The following is a 22,728-nucleotide window of genomic DNA, read 5'->3' on the forward strand; positions in this document are numbered from 1 at the left end:
CCCGGGATACTTGAAACTCGAAACGGTGGCCACAGAAATTGGAGCTAATCATGTGCGGTACGCGGTTGTGATGCGTACTTTGGCTTTAGCGCATTTCATTGCTTGTTCGTTCGTCGAACGTTGCGGCACGTGCTCGGTCAGTTTGCAAAGACACTGTGGATCCCTCCACAAACCACACAAACACGGTGTTCAGTAATCAGACGTGTTGTTATATTAGCAGGTGTTGCCACTAGTTATGCTATTACTATTTAAATGCAATTTTTAAAGTATTCTTACCACGTGTTCTGTAAAGTGAAGCGCATTGTACGCATGCAGTGGCGCAACAATTTAAACGGACCGAGAAACAGCAAGAGTGAAAATTTTCTTCAAGTTGAAGCACATGAAACAACGAAATATAGAGAATTGTACGAAAATTGTTAACAAATCCGGCATCTAAGCTGCAATCAAATCATATTCAACGTATTATTTCATTACACTAACTGGTGCGTTCCGCACTCCTCTCCCGCGTCTCTCCCGCACAAGCAATTCGTCTATTGCTTTGCTTACCACAAAATTAGCCCTAATTGAATAACAGATTCGCTGCTTAAATAGGGACGACGCATTTAAATTAATACGCACATTAAGCCAAACCAGCTTTTTCCTTACTTTAAATGTGCACATGGTTGCCTTTAGCTGAAACTAGATTAAATATTTGAATACATATAAACCTTTAAACACGATAGATATATTTATGAATATATATAGTTATCATTAATTTATTCAGCACGATTCAATACAGAAGAACAAGAAATATTTAACTCAGCTTTCACAGATTCATTATAAATTGTGTAATTCGTATATGCGTGTGTATGTGTGCATGTGTTCAGTTTTTATGTTTTTTTTCAACAGATAAGATCAAATAATACACAACAGGGGGGTGGTAGTAGGTAGGCTTTTCTAACGAGACTTTGAAACCATATCACACATCAAATTCCATATCTTTTACAACACAACTAAGCTCTGAGTTGCAAGCGTGTAGCTGTGTCTTTTGTTTGTATGTGTGCGTGTGTGTACCCGGATAAGCCGGGGGGAAAAGGGCGAGCGATTCCGCGATTACCATCCCATCTGGTTCGGTGGTGCTCCTGGAGCGCCCGGCTGCGGTTGCTGCTGTTGCTGCTGTTGATGGTGCTGCGCACCGTACGCACCAGGATACGTTCCATAGTACGCTGGCGGCACCATAGTTGCCGGTGGGAAGCCGGTGTAGGCTAAAAGAACACAAAAAAAATCCGATTAATTACACGTCACGGTGTTTTTGTTGGTTCTGCTCTTACTTACCCGACGGATAGGGCAGTGTACCGTAGGGATTGAAGCCTTGCGGCATCGGCGGTGGCACGTACCCGGTGAAACCGCCCATCGCTGCCATATTACCCCCGTACGCAGCGGCCATCGGGATTCCCTGCATCTGCTGCGGATAGGGCGCCGGCGCTGTACCACCAGCAGCAGCAGCGGCCGGAGGAGCGGCACTGGCCGGTGCACTGGCGGAGGTGCTGGCCGGCTCGTTGCTTGCCGTCGTAGACGTGTGGTGCGTCGGAATGACCGGCGTCGGGGCAACCGACGCCTGGCGGCTCGACTCATGCGTCAGGTCCTTCATCAGCTCTTCCTTTTCGGTTTTGCGCGCGAAACAGTAATCGCTGATCTTGCTCTGATAGACGAGCAGAATCTCCGTCAGCCCGTTGTAGAACGTTTCGCCCTCCTGCAGGTAGCCCTGCAGCTCGGTAAACACATCGTAGGCCGCCGCCAGCTCCGACAGCGTGCGATCGCGCTGATCGGTCGATACGCCCGATTCCGACACGAACCGCTCGTGCGCTTCGCGCACCTCCGTCGACAGCACCTGCTGGCGGGCCAGCGTTTCGCCGACCTGCTCCTGCAGCGGTCCGATCACCTTCCCGATTTCGGACAGCGAGATGGCCGGCTCGTTGATGACGCCCTCCGTGGACAGAGCACTGAGGAACCGGTCCTTCAGGTCGATCGTTAGACCCTTCAGCTCCGACTCGATGCACTCCCGCTCCGCTTTCATCGTTTCGACCGACTCCATCAGCGAGCGGAGCGTCTGGGCGGCGGAAGAGTTGGACGCCTGGCTGTTGCTGCCGGCGCCCGCCGAGGGAATTTCCTTCGCCAGCTGGTCGGCCGTCATCGACAGCAGCTCCAGGCCGTGCTTGTGGGTGGCAAACTTCTCGCGGATCACCTTGTCCGCGGCGGTCGCGTTGTTGATGATCGTGCGGTACTTTTCCCCGTTGGCACGGAACGTTGCGGCCAGCTTGTCGGAGGAGGTGCGCGTCCAGCGGTCCTTAAACTGTGCCCTCAGCTGATTGTCCGAGTCGCGCTCCTCGTCCATCATGCGGAAGGCCTGAAAGAAAAAGAAAAAAAGGGGGGGAATACTTTTACTGTGTTCTAACACCGAAACAATGGAGCCACCCTTACCTCGTCCAGAATCTCCTTGTTGCGCGTAAACAGCTCCGGCAGCCGTTCGATCAGCTCCTTCAACTGCGCAATACCGCCCTTCTCGCGCACCGCGCTCGCTTTCTCCTGCAGCGACGGGGGCAAACTGTCGCCCGAAGCGGTCACCTCCACAATTGCGGGCAGGTTCAGGCTCGACAGCAGCCCATTCAGTGCGGAGGTCGCTTCCCGCAGCCGCATGATTTCCCCGTTGACCATCTCCGACTTGCGACCTTCGCACGCTGCCAGCGCCTGATTGACCGCGACCGGCACAAGCGCACCGAACAGATCGTGAAAGTCTTCGCTCAGGGGCGTCGCCAGCGGGAGCACCTTCGCCAGCTGCGCCTTGCCCGGGCTCGGCAGATTGTTCACGTCCGGGATGACTTCGTTGTAGATGAAGTCGTTGTCCTTCTTCGCCTCGGCCAGGCTCTTCTGGGCCCGGTTCGCGTACTCCTGGAAGAGGGTCGGATTGGAGGAGCGCGATTGGGCCGTCTTGAACAGCTCGACCGCCTTCTGCAGCCGGCTAATCTCCTCGCCGAACGCTTTGTTCGCCTTGGACACCTTGCTGTGGTACAGCATGGTGAGCGCGTGCATGGCCGCCTGCCTGCCCGCCACCTGCGGTATCCACTCCTTGTCCCACAGGGCCCGCACGCCGTCCCGCTGCATCGAGCGCAGCGCCTCCGAGTACAGCTCCTCGCACTGGGCGCACAGCTTGGCCACGACCAGGTCCTTCATGCTGTCCTTGATCGCTTTGATGACGAACATTTCCTGCGCCTGGGCGAGCATCAGATTGCCGAGCGCGGTCAGGCTGTCCTGCGAAAGGTCGGGCGTCGGTTCGCCCTGTATCGTGGCGGAGGCGAGCGTTCGCAGGAAGGTAAAGATGGACGCACTTTGCTGGAACAGTTTCGCCGCCTGCTTGAGCCCTTCGTCCGTGTCGGTGCTTTGGCTGCTGGCGACGGCGCTCTGCAGGGCGGCCAGGTTGAACAGCACGCACGTCCGTTCGTACGCGATCGATGTAAGTGCTGCGACACAAGAGAAGAGAGCAACGCACACGTAAGCATTCAATTTATTAATTCATCCACATAACGCCCCACATCTCTCCCCCGCACGGTTACTTACTCAAGCTTATACGGCCGCCGAAAATGGATCCCTTGTCGAATGCATCCTTCCACTTGAACGGTACCTGCAGCTCCTGCACGGGAATCTTCGACTCCAGCGCCGACAGCTGATCGTAGTAGCGATAGTTGACCTCCAGGCCAGACTCCTGCTTATCGAACACCTTCCAGACGGCGGTGTTGCGTAGCGTATTCAGCTCCGCTATGGCCTCGTTGATGACGTTCAGCTGGTCCGGCTCCAGGTTGCGGTAGTTGCTTTGGACGAGCGTTTTCAGCGGCTTGGCAAAGTCCACCTCGGACGGTTTCTTCATAGGCACGGACAGGAGCCCCATGGTGAATCGTTCTTTACAGGATTAAACAGGTACAGGGGGTTTGGGATGGGAGGTGATACGACACCACGATACGGGGAGGCTGTATTCTTTTCCTCTTTTCGATTCCTTCGACCACCAGCCACAATGAAAAACGCAACACACACACGCACGCACACAAAAACGCCCAATGCTCGTGTTCTGGAATGCACTCTCCGTTCCGGGTTAGCGGAATTATTCACCCCAAACTCGCTCGCTCGCACACCCGATGCTTTTATTAGTAATGCTGGGGTATGAATCATACGAAACTTTTCCCCTTTTTTTCATGCGGGCCGCCGTTTTGACAGGTGACAAAACAAGCAGGCAGCCGTTACGATCTTTTTGCTTCGATAAATGGGCCAAAAACGACATTAAATGAGGGATGTGAAGTGAGAATACCGTGGTAACGCTCTTTTTTTTTGTTTTTCAGTAATTTAAGCAGTAAAAATGATTTACTTTCAGCTGTACACCGCAAAACAATGGATATTCCCTTTTTTTCCTCCCACTGTTGCCCCATGGATCAACAAACATGGAGCCGTTTTGAAGTTTTCAAAAAAAGGGAACTTTAGCTGTCAGCTGACGGGCAAACAACGGGCCAGGTAAACAAGCGGACTAAAACTACAAAATCCCACCCCAGCGCCAGATAACGATTGTGGCCAGTTCGTCGTCAGTAGCAGATTAGACAGGGCAATCGAAACCACCAGTAAAGGCAAACAGTGGAATCGGCTGGAAAACAAAATGAAGAACCTTGCAGAGCGTTCCGCTGGGTCACTTTACTGGTGGCTGCTGGCCACACTATTCCTACCGATAGCCATTCCCGGTCTAGTGCTGAAGCTGCTGACGATGATGAAGGAACAACGGAACGCGCGCCATTTAAACGGGAAGGTAAGAGAAATCCGGTCCATAAAGCAGTTGGGAAGGCGTAAACCGTATTCTGTTTGATTTTTTACAGGTCGTTCTCATTACTGGCGCTAGCTCCGGCTTGGGGGAAGCGTTAGCGCACAGCTTCTTTCTGGCCGGGTGCAAGGTAGTGCTGGCCGCCCGGCGTAAGGACGAGCTGGAACGGGTGCGAAAGGATCTGCTTGAGCTGCATGCGGTAATGCGCTTTTCAACCCTGCTCAAACCCATCACTTTATTTAATGTGTCCCCCCTTTGTCCCCCACCCTCTCCCGCTAGACCGTGCCGACCCATCCGCCGATTATTTTGCCGCTCGACCTTTCCGATCTGAACAGCATCGGCGGCAAGGTGCAGAGCGTGCTGGAAATACACGGCGCCATCGACATACTGGTCAACAACGGCGGTATCAGTGTGCGGGGCGATGCCCTCTCGACGGCAATCGATGTGGACATACGGATAATGCTGGTCAACTACTTCGGCTCGGTCGCGCTCACGAAAGCTTGCCTACCGTCGATGATGGCACGCAAGGAGGGGCGCATCGTGAGCATTTCCAGCGTGCAGGGCAAGTTTGCCATCCCGCACCGTTCCGCGTACAGTGCATCGAAGCATGCGATGCAAGCGTTCTGCGACAGCTTGCGGGCCGAGGTGGCGAAGGATAACATCAAGGTGACGCTGATATCGCCCGGTTACATCAATACGGCGCTGTCGCTGAACGCGCTTACCGGGACCGGTGCATCGTATGGCAGTGAGTATTGCATTTTTTTCTGTTTTTATTTGGGTTTATGTAAGAAAATTAAAAAAAATGATGTTGTAGAAATGGACGCCGCAACGGCGGGAGGCGCATCGCCCCAGGACACAGCGTCCAGCATACTGAAGGCGATCGCGCGGGACGAAAAGGATATTATGCTGGCGCCGATTGCTCCGCGCGCAGCCTACTGGTTGCGCCACCTGATGCCTTCCGTTTACTTCTGGATAATGAAGAAGCGGGCGGAAAAACTAAACTTCACGTAAACAAACACCAAAGAACGACAAACCTACACATTCTTTCTAGTTCCTTTCATTTCAATCGACAACGGGTGTGTGACCATGGCAGGGCGCATTATATGTTTTTTATTGTTAGTTTACAATTATTGGTAGCTATTTAAAACTATACGTTTACCACCCCGAACCCCATTCAACCTTTCCTCTCCTCCCATCGTTAGCTTCTAGTGGATGGGCATTAATTATTTAATAGTGAAGCAACAACACACACACACACTCGTTACCCGATATCAAAGAACGCAAGTCGCTAGAGTAGTACGCCACTTGACTAATTAACCAACGGCAGGAAAATGTATAACGCCCCAAACATAAAACCAATAGCAGAGCAATAGCTTGTTGTATTTTTTTTTTTGCAATTATAAAATCAATTAAAGCGATAAGGTCATGTTTGTATATGAACAAAATATCGTTTGTTTTCTTTTCTATGTGTGATAAGCAATCAATTGTCTACCGAAATAACCTACCCCAGAGGTGGTGTGGTGTTAAGATAAGACGTTTTAATGATTCGTCTACCGGATTAAAGGTCGACGGCTGCTGGTGCTTTTTTAATGGGTCTCGCTTAATGATCATATTTGCTTTATACCACGTCACGGTAGCCTGAAACGGCGCCATTTCCACTCGTTTTTCATCTGCTTCTGGCACTGAAAAGCTCTTGAAGAACGTCTGCCATTTCAAGGTCAGTGCTCATTAACTACCCGGAGACGGATAAAGAACATCATCATCAGTCCGGGTTCGGCTAATGACCCTTAATAGTGTAGTGGTGTCGCGCCCAGAGACACGTGCACGTGCTGCTCTTGTCGCGTTTTGCGCATTTAATGTGTCCCGATTAGTGATGTGCTTTTTGGAGCGCACCCACGACTCCGATCCGACTATTGTAAGTCCGATTCCAACTCCGGCAAGATAGAACCACTAGATCCGCCCGGAGTCGGAGTCGTCCGGAGTCGTCCGGAGCCTCTCGGAGTCATCGGAGTCGTCGGAGTCATTCGAAGTGATCCGGAGTTGGAATTGTCGGAGTCATCAGAGTCGTCCGGAGTCGCCCGGAGTCATTCGGAGTTGTTCGGAGTCGTTCGGAGACGTTCGGAGTCAGAGACGTTCGGAGTCGGAGTCGTCCGGAGTCGTCCGGAGTCTCCCGGAGCCGCCCGGAGTCGTCCGGAGTCGTCGAATTCGTCGGAGTCGTCCGGAGTTGTCCGGAGTCATTCGGAGTAGTAGGAGTCGTCGATGTCATCGGAGTAGTTAGGAGTCATTCGGAGTTGTTTGAAGTCATTCGAAGTCGTTCGGAGTCGGAGTCGTTCGGAGTCGGAGTCGGAGTCGGCCGCAGTCGTCCGGAGTCGTCCGGATTTGTCCGGAGTTGGTCGGAGTCATTCGGAGTCGTTCAGAGTCGTCAGAGTCGTAGGAGTCGTCGGGGTCATCGGAGTCGTCCAGAGTCAATCGGAATCGCAGTTATTCGGAGTCGTCTAGAGTCGATTGGAGTTGAGCCGTGTGGTTTAATTTGTTTGCGATAAGGCATTTTCTTTTGTTATGTTTTTTGTCTTTCACTTTGCACGTGCACTTACAAGCCTCGAAGGCTAAGGTTTCGAAGGCCGTCTCCGAATGACTCCGGGTTACTCCGACTCCCAATAACAACGGACGACTCCAAACGACTCCGGATGACTCCGAACGACTCCGGGCGACTCCGACGACTCCGACTTCATATGACTCCGAATGATTCTGGACTAGTGATGGGTAAAGTTGGCAAAAATCCGGAGTCGACTCCGATCCGACTCCGATAAATTCGGAATCGACTCCGGAAGGTAGGTCCGCGCTGCAATATCCGGAGTCGTTCAGAATCGACCGAAATAGCCCGGAGTCGTCCGGAGACGTCCGGAATCGTCAGGAGTCGCCCGGAGTCGGAGTCGTCTGGAGTCGGCCAAGGTCGGTATAGGAAGTGCACGCGCAAAGAAAAAGACAAAAAAACACAACGACTCCGGACGACTCCGACTCGGGGCGGATCTAGTGGTTCCAGTTTGTCTCCAAACGACACCAAACGACACCGAATAATGCAGGGCGGACCTATCTTCCGGAGTCGATTCCGAATGTTTGCCAACCTCACCCATCACTAGTCCCGATTGTCAATGAATCTTCTCTTATGTGATACAAAACAACACACTCACAGTTTCCTTTCCATTTCGTTCACTCTCTTTATTTCTATTTAAGATCGTTTTCTTTCGTCCTTATTATTAGCACAATCATATTACACTTTCAAACTTACTTCTTCATTTTGCTTTCTTAAATTAGCTTCTTAACGCTACTGAAAGGGATCAGCATTTACAACCATGGATGCCACGCCGGATCCATCAGACACAGGTTCTCCGGATTGGTAGCCAAATGTACGAACGTGCTCATGCGGTTCGATTCCCCGCTGTCGATGCGGGACAGATTGTTCAACCGGCCCATAATCGTACCGACCGCCTTGTTCACCGTCGTGATGATCGTTTCCGCGTCGATATCGATCGACGCGTTGTCCTGATCGGTCGGTATCGTCGCTGTACCAGCCTGCCCCGCCGCTCCAGCCGTGCTCGAAGTGACCGGTGTTGTGGACGAAATGAGGGTAGATGCGCCACCACCAGCACCACCACCAGCACCACCAGCCGACTGATCGACCAGTACCTTCTCATCGTTCAGCCGCTTCTTGTGGAAGGCAATGATTTCGTCCTTCAGTATCGCCTTCAGTATCGTCGTCAGCTTGAAGCTGGGCTGGATGAAGCAGCGTGCCGTCGCGACGGCGGACGCCGTCAGCGGCCCAGCCACACCGATCGACGACACAAACTCGGTAATGTTGGGCGTCAGGCGGAAAGGTACCGCCCGGTTCACGTCCAGAAAGCCCGTACTGTCGTCCATCTCGAAGCGGAAGTACGACACGTTCATCAGCCCCGAGTCCTGGTGCAGATAGATCATGTCCGGGTTGAGCCGGGTCAGGCAGAGCGCGTACTCGAGCAGACAGGACAGGGCCAGCTGCAGGGTAAACATCTTCCGGAACTGCCAGTAATCGGTGGCGCACGGGAACGTCCGCACGGCCCAGTCCTTGAGCAGCGTTTTCGGCACCATCTGCGCCTGCGTTTCCTTGAAAATGTCGCGCAGAATGACGTGATTCGTGGGCGAACCGCGTGCCTGTATTTTGGCCAGTCGGTCGTAGTACCGGGTGATTGGTGCGTCGTGCTCGATGTTGAGCTTCGTGCAGCACGATTTGTACACCTCGAGCAGGGACACGCTGGCCGGATTGTCCTCGACCAGCCGCATCTGGGGCGAGACGGCAACGACGCGCGGTACGGTTAGGTAGAGGAAGCGACGGGACGTTTCCTTGCGCTTTACCAGGTAGGAGTTGAGCATGCGCAGCAGCTGCAGCAAGCGCTCTTCGCGCCGCGCATCGGCAATGCCGGTATCGTTCACCACGAGGTACGGATAGATTTTACCATTCGTGCCGCGGATGTACAGACGCCGGGCGGCCGTATTGTGCTTCTGGACGATGTCGACGCGCGGCATGAAGCGGGCGATGCGAATGTGATAGTGCGAATTCTTCGGCAGCAGCAGCTCGCCCGGCAGCTCCACCTCGGCCGTCTTCTGGCTAAAGTTGGACAGGAAGCGACACTTTTCCTCAATCAGGAAGGATCTGTAAAAAGAGAGAGAGAGAAGGATGGGGAATTAGTAAAAAAAAAGAAAACAAAGCTTCTAGCAAAAAGGTCACTCACTTCGGCAGCTGTTTCGTTTTGGCCTCGAGAATTTTGATCCACATCTTTAGCTTCATGATGAGATTGTGCAGCTTGATGGCGCCCGGTTGCGAGAAATCAAAATCGCTCGTAAACTGACCCTTCATCTTCTGGAAGACGGGATCCTGTACGGTGGCCTGGGCACGCCTTGCCAACGATTCCGATGCGGCCGACACAAACGTTGCCGAGACGGAGCTGGAAATGTTTTCTAAAACCACAAAACAAAGAGAGTAAGAATTAGGGCATTCTGCGTATCCTTTTTAGAGAAAACAGACGCCTTCTACTTACCAATTCCGATGCCGAACGTTGAAACCAGCTTCTTGATGAAGTTTAACGTGTGCTGCGTGATAGTCGCCTCATTCACCGCCCCACGGTTGTCGAACGCGATCGCGTAACACTTGGTAAGTCCTTGGCGCAGCTGGCGCAGTACCTCCTCGTACCAGTTCTCCCGGAACCACACCATCTGGTCGATTATGCCCTCGAGCGAACTCAGCACGGTCGGGTGGATGTCGCGCTGCAGATGCATAATCTTCGAGCAGCGCCACATTGGTGGGGTGGCCCGGATAGGGGTAGTAGTAGCTGCACTGGCACCTGCTGCCGGTCCTCCAGCCTGCTGAGCAGCGCCAGGTGTTGCAGACGAAGCACCACCGGGAGTTGCTGCACCCGTTGGCGTACCAGCTGCAGCCCCAGCGGCAACCGCAGCTGCTGGTGCTCCCGTGGCGGAGGTGGACGTTACATCCGCGGAAGCGGTCGGTGTCGTTCCAGGAGCACTGCCCGGCGTTGCACCAGCTGTACCGGGCGTTGCGGCACCTTCCTTCGAGGCTTTCTGCACAATGGAAGCCTGCTGCTGCTCCAGGCTCTTGTACCGCTCGCGCTGCTCGATCTTGAGCGTAAGGTAGAGCGTACGGATCGGGAAGTAAACGGCTTGCGGGAACATGCGGCCCACCTGGCTGAGCAGATTCATGATCACGTTGCCCTCGTACTGTACCAGGCTGCAGAGGAGCTGCGGAATCCACGGTACCCACTGTCCGGGCGGTACACCCACCGCGTACTTGTCCAGCGCATCGAGCAGCGATGACTTTTCGTCGTCGTACGACAGCAACCAAAGCACCTTGGCGAGGTATTTGCGCGATTTGCTCTCGATCTGGCTGCGGCAGGCGTGCAGGAAGCAGGTTACCGCCGACACGCCCAGATGAATCTGCCGATAGTCGCGCGTGAAGATGTGCTCGAGGTAGTCGCCCCAGAAGGCCCACGCCTTGATGAGCGTATCGTGCAGCTGGGTGGCCGCGCTGAACGCTTTGTTCGCCTCCTCGGAGCGACCGGTCTGGGCGAGCAGCAAACCCTTCAGTGCGTAGAACTCGGCCGTCATTTCCTTGGTGAAGTATTCCAGATTGGTCGGTTCGATCACCTCCAGCGCTTCCGACAGCTCGGCCCGGCTCGTGACCGACGCCATCTGCAGGCAGCACTTTACCTGCTGTCTTATTTTCTGCAAACAATGTAGGCTTTAATTAGTACCATAGTTACGAATGCAAACTCAAAACGCCTACATACCTGGAAACAGTCGACCACCGGCACGGACGGGATGGTGTAGATGCGGGACAGCGAATCCTGGCACACGCTGGTCAGATTTTGCTTCCGCGCTATCTTACCGAAGTGAATGATCGTCTGGGCGGACGCGTGTGCCCCCAGCATGCACTGTGCGTTCGGTTCGTTGTTGTGCTCCAGCGCCGACGTGATGATCTGATAGTGGTGCTGGCGCCACGTGAAAATGTCACTCCAGTGCGACAAATCGTCCGCAATGACGGGCAGCCGGTTGCGCCACGTCTTCACGATCGCTTTCATGTCGTGCAGCGACGTGGTCCGATGCTGCAGCAGCCCCTGGTGGATCTGGCTGGCCTCCTGCAGCTCCATGATCTGCTGCGAGGCTTGCAAAATCGGCAGATGGATGTGGGACACGATCGGTGGCAGTCGGCGCCACTCGCGCATACAGTAAGCGGACGCCATCTCGACGTACCGCTCGACCGACACGGCACTGCCCGCGTGCTGCGGATCTTCCTGGTTCAGAATCGCCAAATAGCCGCGGTACAGGTTGATCTTGTAGCCGACCTGCTTCGGGCAGGACTGTTCCACCTTCAGCAGCGCCTGCTTCATCAAGCTCCAGTCCGGCACGCGCCACGCACTGTCCATGATCAGGTACGTGTTCTTGTCCCGGCACAGCTGCCCGTAGTCCATCAGGATGTCCCACTGGTTCAGCTCCTTCGCGCACCGTATCCAGTGGTTTTCCCACAGCAGCATCTCGCTGTTCATGTCGGTCGGCGTTTGCCCGTTGCTCAGGTCCTGCTTGAACCGCATCATGGCCGCATCGTAGATGCTCTGCGCCTCCTCGAAGTATCCCATCTGCTCGTGCGCAATCGCACGGCTCGTTTCCGCATACTTGGCGTACTTCTGCCACAGCCCGGCCCACAGATCTTCCTCGTGCAGCGCCGAATACATCTGCGACAGTGGTTCGCGCACGATCGAGCAGTCCCGCATACCCTGATCGTCCTGATCGACACAATCAGGCAGCAAATCCTTCACGTTGGCCCAATCGTCCGCCAGCGATTCCAGCATCAGCGTCATCCGGTGCCACAGGTTGTGCGCACGGCCCAGGTAGCCCATCAAATTGGGCGGCATGTACACCGGCGGCTGGCACTGCGCCAGCGCTTCCACGAACGTATGCATCGCGCTCGGATTGCAGTCCCGCTGGATGATGTGGGCGCCGGACGCAAGGAACGGAATGATTTCCCGATCGAGCGACTGCTGCTGGATCGGGTCCAGAATTTCCCACAGCTTCGGGAACATATCGAGCCACACCTTCTCCGCCAGCTGCGTGTCCATGTGGCAGAGCTGGGCCGTCGCTACGAGCAGCTGCTCCGTGCGCACCTTCCGATTCGCTTCCATAAACTCGGCCTGCCGGCTGATCAGCTTCGCGAGCGCCGCGTGTCGGTTGGCCACGGGCCGTTCGCTTTCCTCGTGCCGCGAAATGTTCGAATCCACGCTCATGTCCATGTCGAACGCGTCCTCCTTGTCCTCGATCGGATCGAACGAATCGGTCGTATCGTTGTGGATCGTCGTGTAGATGACAAAGTTTTTGCGCTCTTCCGCATCGGCAAGATTGATCACCTAGAATATCGCAAGGAAATCGTTAGCATTTTTTTTAACATGCGACTAAATAGCCTGCCACTTACCGACGATATGCTTGGGAGGAGATGGTTTTCCACGCTGTTCTGTATCTGCGTGGTCGTATTGGCGGTCAGTATCAACAGCTCGATACACTGCTTGATCCAGTAGTGCTGCCCGATCGAGTCCCACGAGTGTGAGCAGATAATGTACAGCAGCCGATCGTGCAGCCGGCGACGCATCGACCCGTCGAACACCTCGAAGAACTTGGCCCGGATGCGCGGCACCGGGCAGCGCAAGCCGGCCACGAACGCGGCCTCCAGCTTCGACGTCAGTTCGGTCGCTTTCAGCACCTCGTCGCGGTAGATGTAGTTCACCAGCTCGAGGAACTGCCCGTTCAGCTCGAGATCGTCCGAAAAGCGCTTCTCCACGTACTGCATCAGCTTCACCAGCAGGATCGCTTTCTCGCGCAGCGTCGGGGCCTGCTGCACCGTCACGGGGGTGTTTTTGTTGTTCTTCATCCACTCCTCGATGATCTTCACGATCGCCTTGATCACCTTCGAGTCGCTGCTCTTCTCGATCAGCCCGACCAGTATGGCGCCGATAAACATTTTGCGCATCTCGACGCTCATCACGACCACCCGGTTCTTTACCAGATCGAGCGACACGACCAGCAGCTCGAGCGCGATGGAGCTGGTGTTCGCCACGTCGCTCATCGACGCACCCGCACCGAGCCCGCCGGCCCCACCGGGACCGATGGCACCGGCACCGCCCGCACCACCACCGACGATGCCGCCCGGACCGGCCGCTCCGCCGAGCCCACCCATCGCACCGAACCCGGTCAGATGCTCCTTGGTGAGGCGGTTCAGCAGCCGCATGAAGGGCGAGATGAGCCGATCGATGTAGCCGGGATTGTTGGAGCAGGCCGCCTTCAGCGTCATGAGCGTACCGAACAGGGAGGAAGGATTCGCCTGGGATGACTTTTCGTACGTCGCCAGCCCGTCGTAGATCATGCGCGAGATCGTGGTGTACAGTATCTCCAGCTCGTCGCACTTGTGGTGCGCATCGGTCGGGAAGATGGCCATCAGCCGGGAGAGCAGCCCGTGCATCAGCTTGATGACGCGCGTGTTCGAGCAGGTAACGCAGGCGGACAGGCCGCGCTGCAGCGGCCGCAGCATGTTCAGGATTTGGTCCTTCTTCAGCACCCCCAGCAGGAAGGTAAGCAGCTCGAGCGCCGTACAGATGTTGCCGATGCTTGCCGGCTGCGTGTCCACGTTCTGCAGCACCTTGTCCAGCCAGACCAGCTTCAGGTCGACGGGCGTGTCCGGTTTAATGGCCAGCTTAAGCAGATTCACGCAGCGGCGGGAAAGATTGTCTCCGGGGGTCACGATACCGTGTGCGCCGGGCGTTACATCGTTGATTTGACACGCCATGCGGAACAGGAAGTTTAAAACCGTATCGAGCTGCGCTCGGTCGATGGACCGATTGACACCGTCCGTTTTGCCACCCGAGCCCGAGCTTGAGGAGGGCTGCGGATCCGTGTCACCTACGGCCTGCTTCTTCTTGATGCCTCCCGCCCCATCGTCATCGATACCGGAAGCGGTGCGCTTGACAGCGCCACTCGACTGCAGTTTGTTCGGCCCATCGGGACAATCCGTTCCATCCGCTCCACCGGTCGCTCCCATTTCCATCGACTCGTCGGCGCCGGGCACACCGGTTCCCTCGCCTACCGCCGCTGCTGCCGCTGCCGCCTCGTCCGATTCGTCCTTTACGCGTTGCATCTCCCACTTGATGACGACTTCCGCCAGATCGATCGTTAGCTTGCGGTACTCGGTCGACGTGTTGCCGACGTTGCCCAGCCTTTGCATCGAGTTGATCATCTGCTGCACGAGCTGATGGCGCACCGGATAGTACACCTTGTAGTGGCGCACGATCAGCTGCAGGATGTGGAAGAGCTGCTGCATCGAGTGGCCCTCCTCCACGATAATCTTCTTCGTCCAGTGCGTTAGCATCGTGTTGCCGTCCTCCATGCGCAGCGGCATGGCTGGGGTGAGCACCTCCAGTGCTTGCTGTACCACGCGTCGCGCTTCCACGGCGTGAGCTTTTAGCAGTGAGTGAAACACTGAAAATAAAACGGAAATAGCATTTACGTCCTTAGTCGCTACTTCTCTCGAACTCAACTTACCCTGCAGCACGATGCGCTTATGAATGGCAAGCCGTGCAATGATGTGACTGAGCAGCAGATGCCCATGATAGCGCGCCGACGGATCGACACAGTTGCGCGGCAACAGACAGGGCCACGCGAATGTCATCAGCCGGCGCAGCTTGTTGCCCTCGCGCTTGTTGTTGGCATCTCCATCGTGTATGTGCGGCGATGCCTTCTCCACCAGCAAACTGGCAAACTGGAGCAGCGCAATGCGCACGCAATCCTCGTTGGCGAACGGTTTGTCCGGATCGATCACCTTGTTGATGAACACCGACACCACATTGCTGTCATCTTCCTGGTACGGGGCCGGAGGAGCGCCCACCAGTTTGTTCCCTTCGCCCTTCTCGAAGCTCAGCGCAAAGCTCGGAATGATGATCATCATCAGAATTTTGGCCTTCAGATCCTGCGCCAGTTCCGGGCTGGGGAACACTTCGACAAACTGGAAAAATGCCTTCCGCTTCCACTCGACCGTGTAGCTCTGGCAGACGGTGTTCTGCAGGAAGTCGCGCATAAACTGAAAGTCGGGCACAAAGCGCAGACAAAGCGCACGGAGCAGCTGGAACAGCAGCAGAATCTCGTTCGTGTTGTACGAAAAGTATTCGATCAGGATCTTTGCGATCAAATGCCACAGATCGCAAACCACCGCTACTTGACACGTCTGGATGGGGAGAAAGAGACAAAAATAACGGGTCATATTAACGCAATGTAAGAAAAGCATCATTTGTCAATCAAACTACCTTATACAGATCGTTCTTCCAGATGCTCTTCAGTGCGGTAATGATCTCTACTTGGCTCGTTATCCACGGACCGTCGAACTCGACCAGCGTGTGGATGATGAGGACCGCCTGGTGCTGCGTTTCGTACCGCTCCTCGAACGGTTTCGTCACGGTGGACGATTCCGAGTTGAGCAGAATGAGCTGCGTCAGGCGCGATCCCTTCAGCTGTGCCGCATTGCGGAACGGTAAACCGTCCTTGTGCCGCAGCAGGAAGATTGTGAACCGATTCCACTGAGCGTCCTTCATGACGACGTCGGTCAGCAGCAGGTCGATCGTTTCCTTCGGGTAGCGCAGCAGGAACTTGACCAACGCCGGCCGATAAGGTGACGATGGTTCGATCTGCGAAATTAAAGAAACCGCAGGTTTCGCTGTAAATCTTTTTCCCGGCAGTGAAGGGGCATCGAAACTCACCATCAAGCTTTTCTCCGCCTGCAGTATAAGCTTGCACAAGCTTTCGATGAACTTGGGCGAAGCGGCCGGTATCTGCTGAAAGATCCCCAGTATGGTAACGATCTTCTTTTCCATCTCGCTCGTCTTGGAGGTGGCCAAAAAGTTGCCCTTATTGTTGGCGATCGTGTGCTCCAGCATTTTGCGCAGTATCTGCAGCAGCGAGTCGCACAGCTTCTCGTTGAACATGGCCGGGAACAGCTGCGTCAGGTAGGACAGGCGGCGTGTACCGCTGAGCGTGAGATTGCGATAATCGCCCAGCATTAGCAGCAGGGGACGTATGACCGCGTGGATCTGTGATGGTGTGAAAGGAAAGGAAATTATTCTGGCCCTTTACCGCATTACCACCCAGCCTTACCGATTCCTTGGTGACGGTACAGCCCTGCAGGAAGTTTTTCATGCACAGGAAGGCGGCTTCCTGCAGTTCGGCATTGTTTTTCTCCAAGCCCTTGAACAGGATGGAGAATATCTTCTCCCGGCACCCGTTCGGTATGTAGTGGCAGGCGGCCAGTGCGTTCAGGGCGCTCTTGCGCAACGGTACCAGGTTTGTGACCGTCTTGTAGCACTCCAGCTTGTTCAGTGTAGCATCCTCGGCATCGGACAGTGTCAATACTTCGTGATAAAATACTTTGTGCGTCAACACGTTGAGATCTGAAAGAGAGAGAAAGTGTTAATAGTTTAGTACAAATTAACACTGTAAAACTTCAAAAATTCAACACTCACCGATGGTAAACAGCCGTGGCTCGAGCGTGGTACAGAAGGTGTTACCATCCATCAAACCAATCTGAGCGCTGGCCGGTTGATGACGCAACAGGTGCTTCTTGGGTGGTATCATGTCGACCAGCACCTCTCTGTGCGGGTCCATTACCTCCGTGACCGTTTTCTCCTGCAGTTCTGCAATCAATCGTAACGATGACATCGCCTGCAAAAGAAAGAAACCGGATGGAACGTCAGTGTGATTTTACCCCCCAATTCGAACCGTTGCTCCTGTTGTTGTCTGGCTTACCGTTTCACGGACAAGCGTGTGCGGGCTCGTAACTTGCCGCACCAGCTCATGGATCACGTCGTGCATTGCCTTCTTCTGCGTGGCCAGCAGCTCCTCGTTCTTGCAGTCCTTCTCCAGCGGGGTCATGCAGATGCGCAACATCTTCTCCAGGAACGTGCGCGCCATATCGATCGCACCGCTCGACACCTCCCCCGTCAGGTCCATGATGATGAACATGAACGCTTTCAGAAAGACGAACGTATGCTGGTACAGCCATCGCATCGCCATGTACTGGTACAGGAACTTGAGCGCAATGCAGCCACCCATCTTCGAGTACCAGGGTCGCTCGTAGCAGAGGGCGGCCATTTTCTCGCCGAGATAGTTCATCAGCGGCAGTCGGCAGGCACGCTCCTTCGAGCCCATAATGTTGGTGGCCGTCTCGAGGATCAGCACCATCGCCAGATTGCCCGGCTTGCACAGTTCCTTCTCCTCGTGGCCCATGATTTCGGCCAGCGCGTCGATCAGCACGAGCGGATCCATCCCGACGTTGTACCACTGGAAGTGTTTGAGCAGCGGGAACGGGCCGGCCTGCTGCGCTATCGCCACCATCGTGTAATGCCGCACGACGGCCACCATCGTGGGCAGTACGGAACCGCGCAGCTCCTTGGTGGCCGCCGCCACGAACATTCCCGTCAGTGCCGTTTGGTGCGTCAGCCGGGCCCGCTTGTCCGGCGCGATGTAGTTTGCCACGTTCGGGGAGCACTGTATGTTGTTCTCGGTGAAGCTCGGATGCATGAACAGCTTCTGCAGCGTGTGCTTGTCGTCGTCCAGCGTGATCGAGGCGGCCAGATAGCACCGAATCACCTCCCAGCTCTGGCGCCAGTAGAACGGATCGGTGGTGCTACACTTTAGCGCGTTGAATGCCGTTTCGATGACCTTATCCACGGCGAAATTGATCGGATTGCGATGGTCCTGGAAGTAGGCGACCACGGCCGGGTTGGATGGATCGTTTTCCTGGTACTTCAGCTTTTGCGGTTCGATCATCATCTTGCGATTGCCGCCACCGAACTTGCCCAGCACACGGAAGGCAACGATCGCCGCACTGTCCTGGTTGCGGAGCGTGCGCCAAAGTGCTTGCATCAGATCCGCCCGCACGGGTTGGATGTGATCGTACAGGAAGTCCGGTTGCAGATTATCCACACAAAGCTCCAACGTTCTTAAGCCCTAGAAAATTAAAAGAAAAGAAAAGACGTTAAGAAAAGAAAGCTTCCAGCCAGCTTCTCCAATTTACCTGGCTTATCAGTGTGTGCGATCCATTTAGTGCCGACACGAGCGGATCCATCAGCATGGGCAGGTACGGCAGCAGCGAGGACAGCCGCACCGGAACGGTCAGACAAAGCTCCACAAACAGATCCTTCATGTGCTGCTTGTGGAATCCGCTCTGGAGCCGATTCAGCCCCTCGAGCAGGTTCGGCAGCAGTGGCAGAAACTCCTGGTACAGCAGATCGTGCGATCCACCGCCAATGGAACGGAACAGGGCGCGCAGCAGCAGGAAATAGTTGTACGGTTCCTTGGCCGTCATTGCCAGCTCCATCGACCGGTTGACGATGTTGTGCAGGTGGGGCCGAAGCATGTGCTCGTTCTCGGCCGCAAACAGACTCACACTGCCAAAGACCAGCTTAAACAGACGCAAATACAGGTTGGAACGTTCGATGTTCGATCCCATTTCGTCCATCCGCTCGAGCAGATACTCCACCAGCACGGTAGCGAACAGGGGGGACGTTTTCGGGTTGGCCAGGAACGAGTTTGCTATAACCTGCAGAGTGGTGTTTTTGTACAGCCGATCCACCATAAAATCGATAGTGGCGGTGAAGATTTCCTGAAAGTTTTGCGGATCCATCGTGAGGAACTGCAAAGAAAGGGAGTGAAAAAAAAATCGATAATTGAAATTGAACTAAATTATGACTAAATTATACTTTCTCTCTCTATCGACTTACCACACCGCTAAAATGCTCCAAAACCTCTTTCTCCTCCTTGGTGCGTGGCATCTGTAGGGTTTGCTTCTGCACTGGGATGGCCTGCGCACCGCCCATACCGGCCGCGGGGACATTGATCGTGTAGATGTCCAGCGCTTCCAGCGCCCAGTGGAACAGATCGATGAAGATGAGAATTTCGCTTGGGTTGAATATTTTTGTCGGACCCTGGTGTTCGTTCGAGTTGACCGTTCTGGGCGGTGGACAGTTCCAGGTCACTGCCTTGACACCGCACACGAGCGTCTTAATGAGGCTGCGATACTCCGACACGTTCAGCGTGCTGGGAGCTGGCAGTCCAATGCTTGTCGCTTTCTGCGCCGAACCATCGGTACCGTCCGCCGGTCCGCTCAGTAGATCACGGGCTAAATTATCGCCCTGCCCAGGGACTGGACCACTCGTCTCGGCGGGCTTCGCTTTCCTACGGTATGGAAATGAACAATCAAACGTTATTTAAGATAATTTGATCAAATTTAATGCAAAATACGTACCATTTCGCCATCAACTGTGGCAGCTGCACTTTCGAGATGGTTTGGAACTTGATCGTAAAAATGCGCAACATCGTGATGAGCAGATCGCGCGCTATCACGGGCTCTACCTCGCTCTTCAGCCGAATGCATTCGACCAAATTGAGCAGCAGCTTGCAGGACATGGTTTGAATGCTGGTGGGCAACGATTCATCGTGTATGTTTTTGGCAAACAGATGGACCGCCTTCGACAGCGCCTGCAAACTCAACTGCTGCCGGATGTGGTGCACCAGATCGGCCAGCGTGGAGTAAGCGAGCGGTCGCAAATTTTCATGCGTCGTCCAGCCTTTCCCCAGCAGCACATCGTCATCGAACAGCTTTTCGATCATTGGCACAAAATCTACGGCACGCGTGAGGAAAGGTATTACGTATATGCCAGAAACCCAATTAACAACCAATTTGTCTTACGATTTCGAAATTCCGTCTGCAGGATGTGGCGTGACGCTACCAGCAACTCTTTGCGCAAACTGGCCACCTCCTTCGGGCAGCTTTCCAGCAGATTTATCATGCCTTTCACCATCGTCGAGGCGTGGGTATGTACTGCGTCCGGGAACAGTCGCAGAATGTAAGCGGAAAACGTGAGCGTTTTAATTTGCGCACCCATAAAATCGACGTACGTTTCTTTGTTGAAGCCGGGAGAGTTCCTAAAAAGGAAAATAATTTAGATAAACTTTTGCAGGGAAAGAAGGGAAGTATAACAATACTTACTTATGAGCGAGGGATGGCTGCAGGCTGATCGTGCTCATGACTAGTGGAATAAATTCGGCCACCTCTTGGTGAAGGTTTTGTTTGTAAATTTGATACAGCAAAACTACAATGATCGGCAGCTCTTGCAGCACTTTCAGCGAGTTGATTCCTTTCGGGATGAGATTGTACTGAGAATGTACAGAAAAAAGAGATGGAATTTAGAACAAAAGAGTTATTACTGTTGAGAGATGCCCGTTCCCCTGCCAAGGGCTTACCGAAGCGGTGGTCGTTTTCCCATCGGCCGTTTTCTTCTCCAGCTGGATGTTTGTCATGGTAAAAATGTCCGGCAGCAGTGTTTCAAAGTTTAGCTCCTTCAGATCCTTCACCTTGATCGCAGCCCGCGGTTCGAACATGATGCCCATGTGCTTCGGCAGGTCGGTGTAGATTTTCTTCAGGTACGCCAGAAAGTCCATAATTTCGGCGTGGTACGGTGGCCGATACTGTTTGTGTATGTCGACGATGATGCGCAAGCAAACCAGTACATTTTCCTCATTTTCCGTCTGCAGCAGCTTTATCGTGAGTATGATGATTGGCTTCACGAATGGTCGCACGAGTTCACTTTGGGGCAGTCGGTGTATCATTTCCAGGATAAGTTTTCGTACCTAGCAAATATGACCGTGAAAGTGTATGTGTGTGTGTGTGTGATTAGCAATGTTGTACCATGCACAATGCGAAAAAGTCCCATTTGCACTCACTTGCTGCATGTTTAGCTCGGAAATGAACATCGACTCCCCGTCCTGGAGCACCTTCAGGAAGACGCGCATCGCCAGCTCGAGGAAGTTCTGGTAGCCGCTGGACTGGGTGATGAGCTCGAAGTTTTCGCTCAGCTCCTGCGCCGCCTTTAGCTTAAACTCATCCTTCGAGCTGGCATCGCCCAGCATCGTCACGAAGCTGCGGAAGTGACCCATCTGCGTTGGGTCGAGCGATTGGGACGTGCCGGCCTGCGAGGCCGTGTTTGCCGGATAGTTTGCAGCCATATCGGGGAGGGTGGTGTTAGACGCCGGTGGTGGTGGTGGTGGTGGTGGTGGCGACGACGACGGCGGCACACATCTACAAAACAAACGCCCTTCTTTTTTGCACACCACCAAGCGCTTGTGGGCAAGCGATGCTTCCAATCGCTACCAGACAGTCGCTACGCGTTGTACCATGCAAATAACATTGCGATGGCTTCGCACTATTGTTGGTGAATGAGGTGCTTCACTTTACAGCACGATTAGTGTGTTTTTTCAACGTAATTTCAGCGTTTTGCACGAACTTTCGGTAGGCAGCGCTGCTTACCACGCTTTTTTCACACACATACACACCCGTTTTCATCGGCGTCAAAGTTGTCGGCTTGTCAGTTTGGTACAGAGTATTGGGTTGAGTTCTTGACGGGATGACTGTTTTGATTTTACTGCTTTTATTTGAAATGACGGTTGGTTTAAATCACGCAGCACTTTAGAAAACATATTGAGTAAATTATTTCTTAAAATATGACCTATGCTATGATAGAGTAACAATAATAAAGCGATTTAAAGTTGATTAAAATAAATGTAACGATAGTATTTCAAGGGAAAAGTGATAAAACTATCGCAAAAGACAAAATATCAAATTAATGGAAACTTCCTTGTTGTAATTTTACAGATTAATGTGTTGGCTTAGCAATTTAAACTATTTATTAGTATCTTGTATCCACTCCACTCACACGCTTCACAATCACCCTGTTGATGTTTGTCAACGATCACGCACACCTGTGTGGTTCTGCAAACATTTCGCAAAAACAAGTGCGTATCTTCGGAGAGAAAGGTTGAGAGCGAATCACCGCGCATTTCCCGTGGAAAAGCTTTGCTCGCGGGAAAATCTAGCTGTCAACATATGTTGTGACGGACGCGCTCTTTCGTCCTGCTCTGTTTATGTGTGTGTGTGTGTGTGTGTGCGTTCGCGGGTACGCGCGTGTATGTAAACAATCTACTAAAGTGTGGAGAGAAAAAACATACACACACACCCATACATACACCGGTGTAAGTATAGAGGGAAAAGAGCACATTTGCGGTTCGTAAAGGTTCGCTTTATCATGCGGGATGCGAGCAGAATCGGTACCGTACTGGGTGTGTGTGGAGCAACAGCCACCAAAACAGTGTCAGTAGAGCGTCGAAGCCAGCAGCAGCAGCAGCAGCAACAGCAGCAAACGACAGCGCTTCCTCCTACGTAGAGAGTGGTAGCATTTGGCGAGGGACTGGAAACATCCTCCGCA

General features: G+C 53.8%; 3 protein-coding genes across 4 annotated transcripts; 1 reads left to right on the forward strand and 2 right to left on the reverse strand.

Moving 5' to 3' along the window:
* Positions 1-725: 725 nt before the first annotated feature.
* On the reverse strand, positions 726-4,242 carry LOC1276214 (programmed cell death 6-interacting protein). The gene is made up of 4 exons (XM_315531.5): positions 3,595-4,242; positions 2,461-3,497; positions 1,315-2,386; positions 726-1,244 (listed from the first exon to the last, which is right to left on the reverse strand). The coding sequence occupies exons 1-4, from the start codon at positions 3,920-3,922 to the stop codon at positions 1,093-1,095; spliced, it is 2,589 nt and encodes an 862-aa protein (XP_315531.4). The 5' UTR covers positions 3,923-4,242; the 3' UTR covers positions 726-1,092.
* Positions 4,243-4,500: 258 nt separating this feature from the next.
* LOC1276215 (dehydrogenase/reductase SDR family protein 7-like) lies at positions 4,501-6,279 on the forward strand. 2 transcript variants are annotated; one of them, XM_315532.4, is made up of 4 exons: positions 4,501-4,822; positions 4,890-5,033; positions 5,114-5,579; positions 5,649-6,279. In XM_315532.4, the coding sequence occupies exons 1-4, from the start codon at positions 4,676-4,678 to the stop codon at positions 5,843-5,845; spliced, it is 954 nt and encodes a 317-aa protein (XP_315532.4). In that variant the 5' UTR covers positions 4,501-4,675; the 3' UTR covers positions 5,846-6,279. The 2 variants fall into 2 exon arrangements, with proteins under 2 accessions (XP_315532.4, XP_061508409.1); XM_061652425.1 differs by having other exon boundaries at positions 4,514-4,822; positions 5,114-6,279.
* Positions 6,280-8,027: 1,748 nt separating this feature from the next.
* LOC1276216 (transcription-associated protein 1) lies at positions 8,028-21,804 on the reverse strand. The gene is made up of 18 exons (XM_061652426.1): positions 21,191-21,804; positions 20,711-21,097; positions 20,457-20,623; positions 20,157-20,392; positions 19,713-20,088; positions 19,189-19,642; positions 18,483-19,100; positions 17,213-18,415; positions 16,930-17,128; positions 16,565-16,857; positions 16,171-16,500; positions 15,721-16,098; positions 14,963-15,641; positions 12,846-14,899; positions 11,170-12,780; positions 9,907-11,104; positions 9,601-9,826; positions 8,028-9,521 (listed from the first exon to the last, which is right to left on the reverse strand). The coding sequence occupies exons 1-18, from the start codon at positions 21,470-21,472 to the stop codon at positions 8,180-8,182; spliced, it is 12,033 nt and encodes a 4,010-aa protein (XP_061508410.1). The 5' UTR covers positions 21,473-21,804; the 3' UTR covers positions 8,028-8,179.
* Positions 21,805-22,728: the final 924 nt, after the last annotated feature.

Source organism: Anopheles gambiae, chromosome 2 (assembly GCF_943734735.2).
Source record: "Anopheles gambiae chromosome 2, idAnoGambNW_F1_1, whole genome shotgun sequence".
In the NCBI taxonomy this organism is placed as follows: Eukaryota; Metazoa; Arthropoda; class Insecta; order Diptera; family Culicidae; genus Anopheles; species Anopheles gambiae.

Excerpts from the sequence above, each read along its gene's own strand:
- LOC1276214 (XM_315531.5), bottom strand. The coding sequence starts at position 3,922 with ATGGGGCTCCTGTCCGTGCCTATGAAGAAACCGTCCGAGGTGGACTTT. Across the intron at positions 2,387-2,460 it reads ACAAGGAGATTCTGGACGAG|GCCTTCCGCATGATGGACGA; the intron begins GTAAGGGTGGCT and ends TTTTTCTTTCAG. Across the intron at positions 1,245-1,314 it reads TACACTGCCCTATCCGTCGG|CCTACACCGGCTTCCCACCG; the intron begins GTAAGTAAGAGC and ends GTGTTCTTTTAG.
- LOC1276215 (XM_061652425.1), top strand. The coding sequence starts at position 4,676 with ATGAAGAACCTTGCAGAGCGTTCCGCTGGGTCACTTTACTGGTGGCTG. Across the intron at positions 4,823-4,889 it reads CGCGCCATTTAAACGGGAAG|GTCGTTCTCATTACTGGCGC; the intron begins GTAAGAGAAATC and ends GATTTTTTACAG. Across the intron at positions 5,034-5,113 it reads ATCTGCTTGAGCTGCATGCG|ACCGTGCCGACCCATCCGCC; the intron begins GTAATGCGCTTT and ends CTCTCCCGCTAG.
- LOC1276216 (XM_061652426.1), bottom strand. The coding sequence starts at position 21,472 with ATGGCTGCAAACTATCCGGCAAACACGGCCTCGCAGGCCGGCACGTCC. Across the intron at positions 18,416-18,482 it reads CGCACACACTGATAAGCCAG|GGCTTAAGAACGTTGGAGCT; the intron begins GTAAATTGGAGA and ends TTAATTTTCTAG. Across the intron at positions 12,781-12,845 it reads TCCTCCCAAGCATATCGTCG|GTGATCAATCTTGCCGATGC; the intron begins GTAAGTGGCAGG and ends GCGATATTCTAG.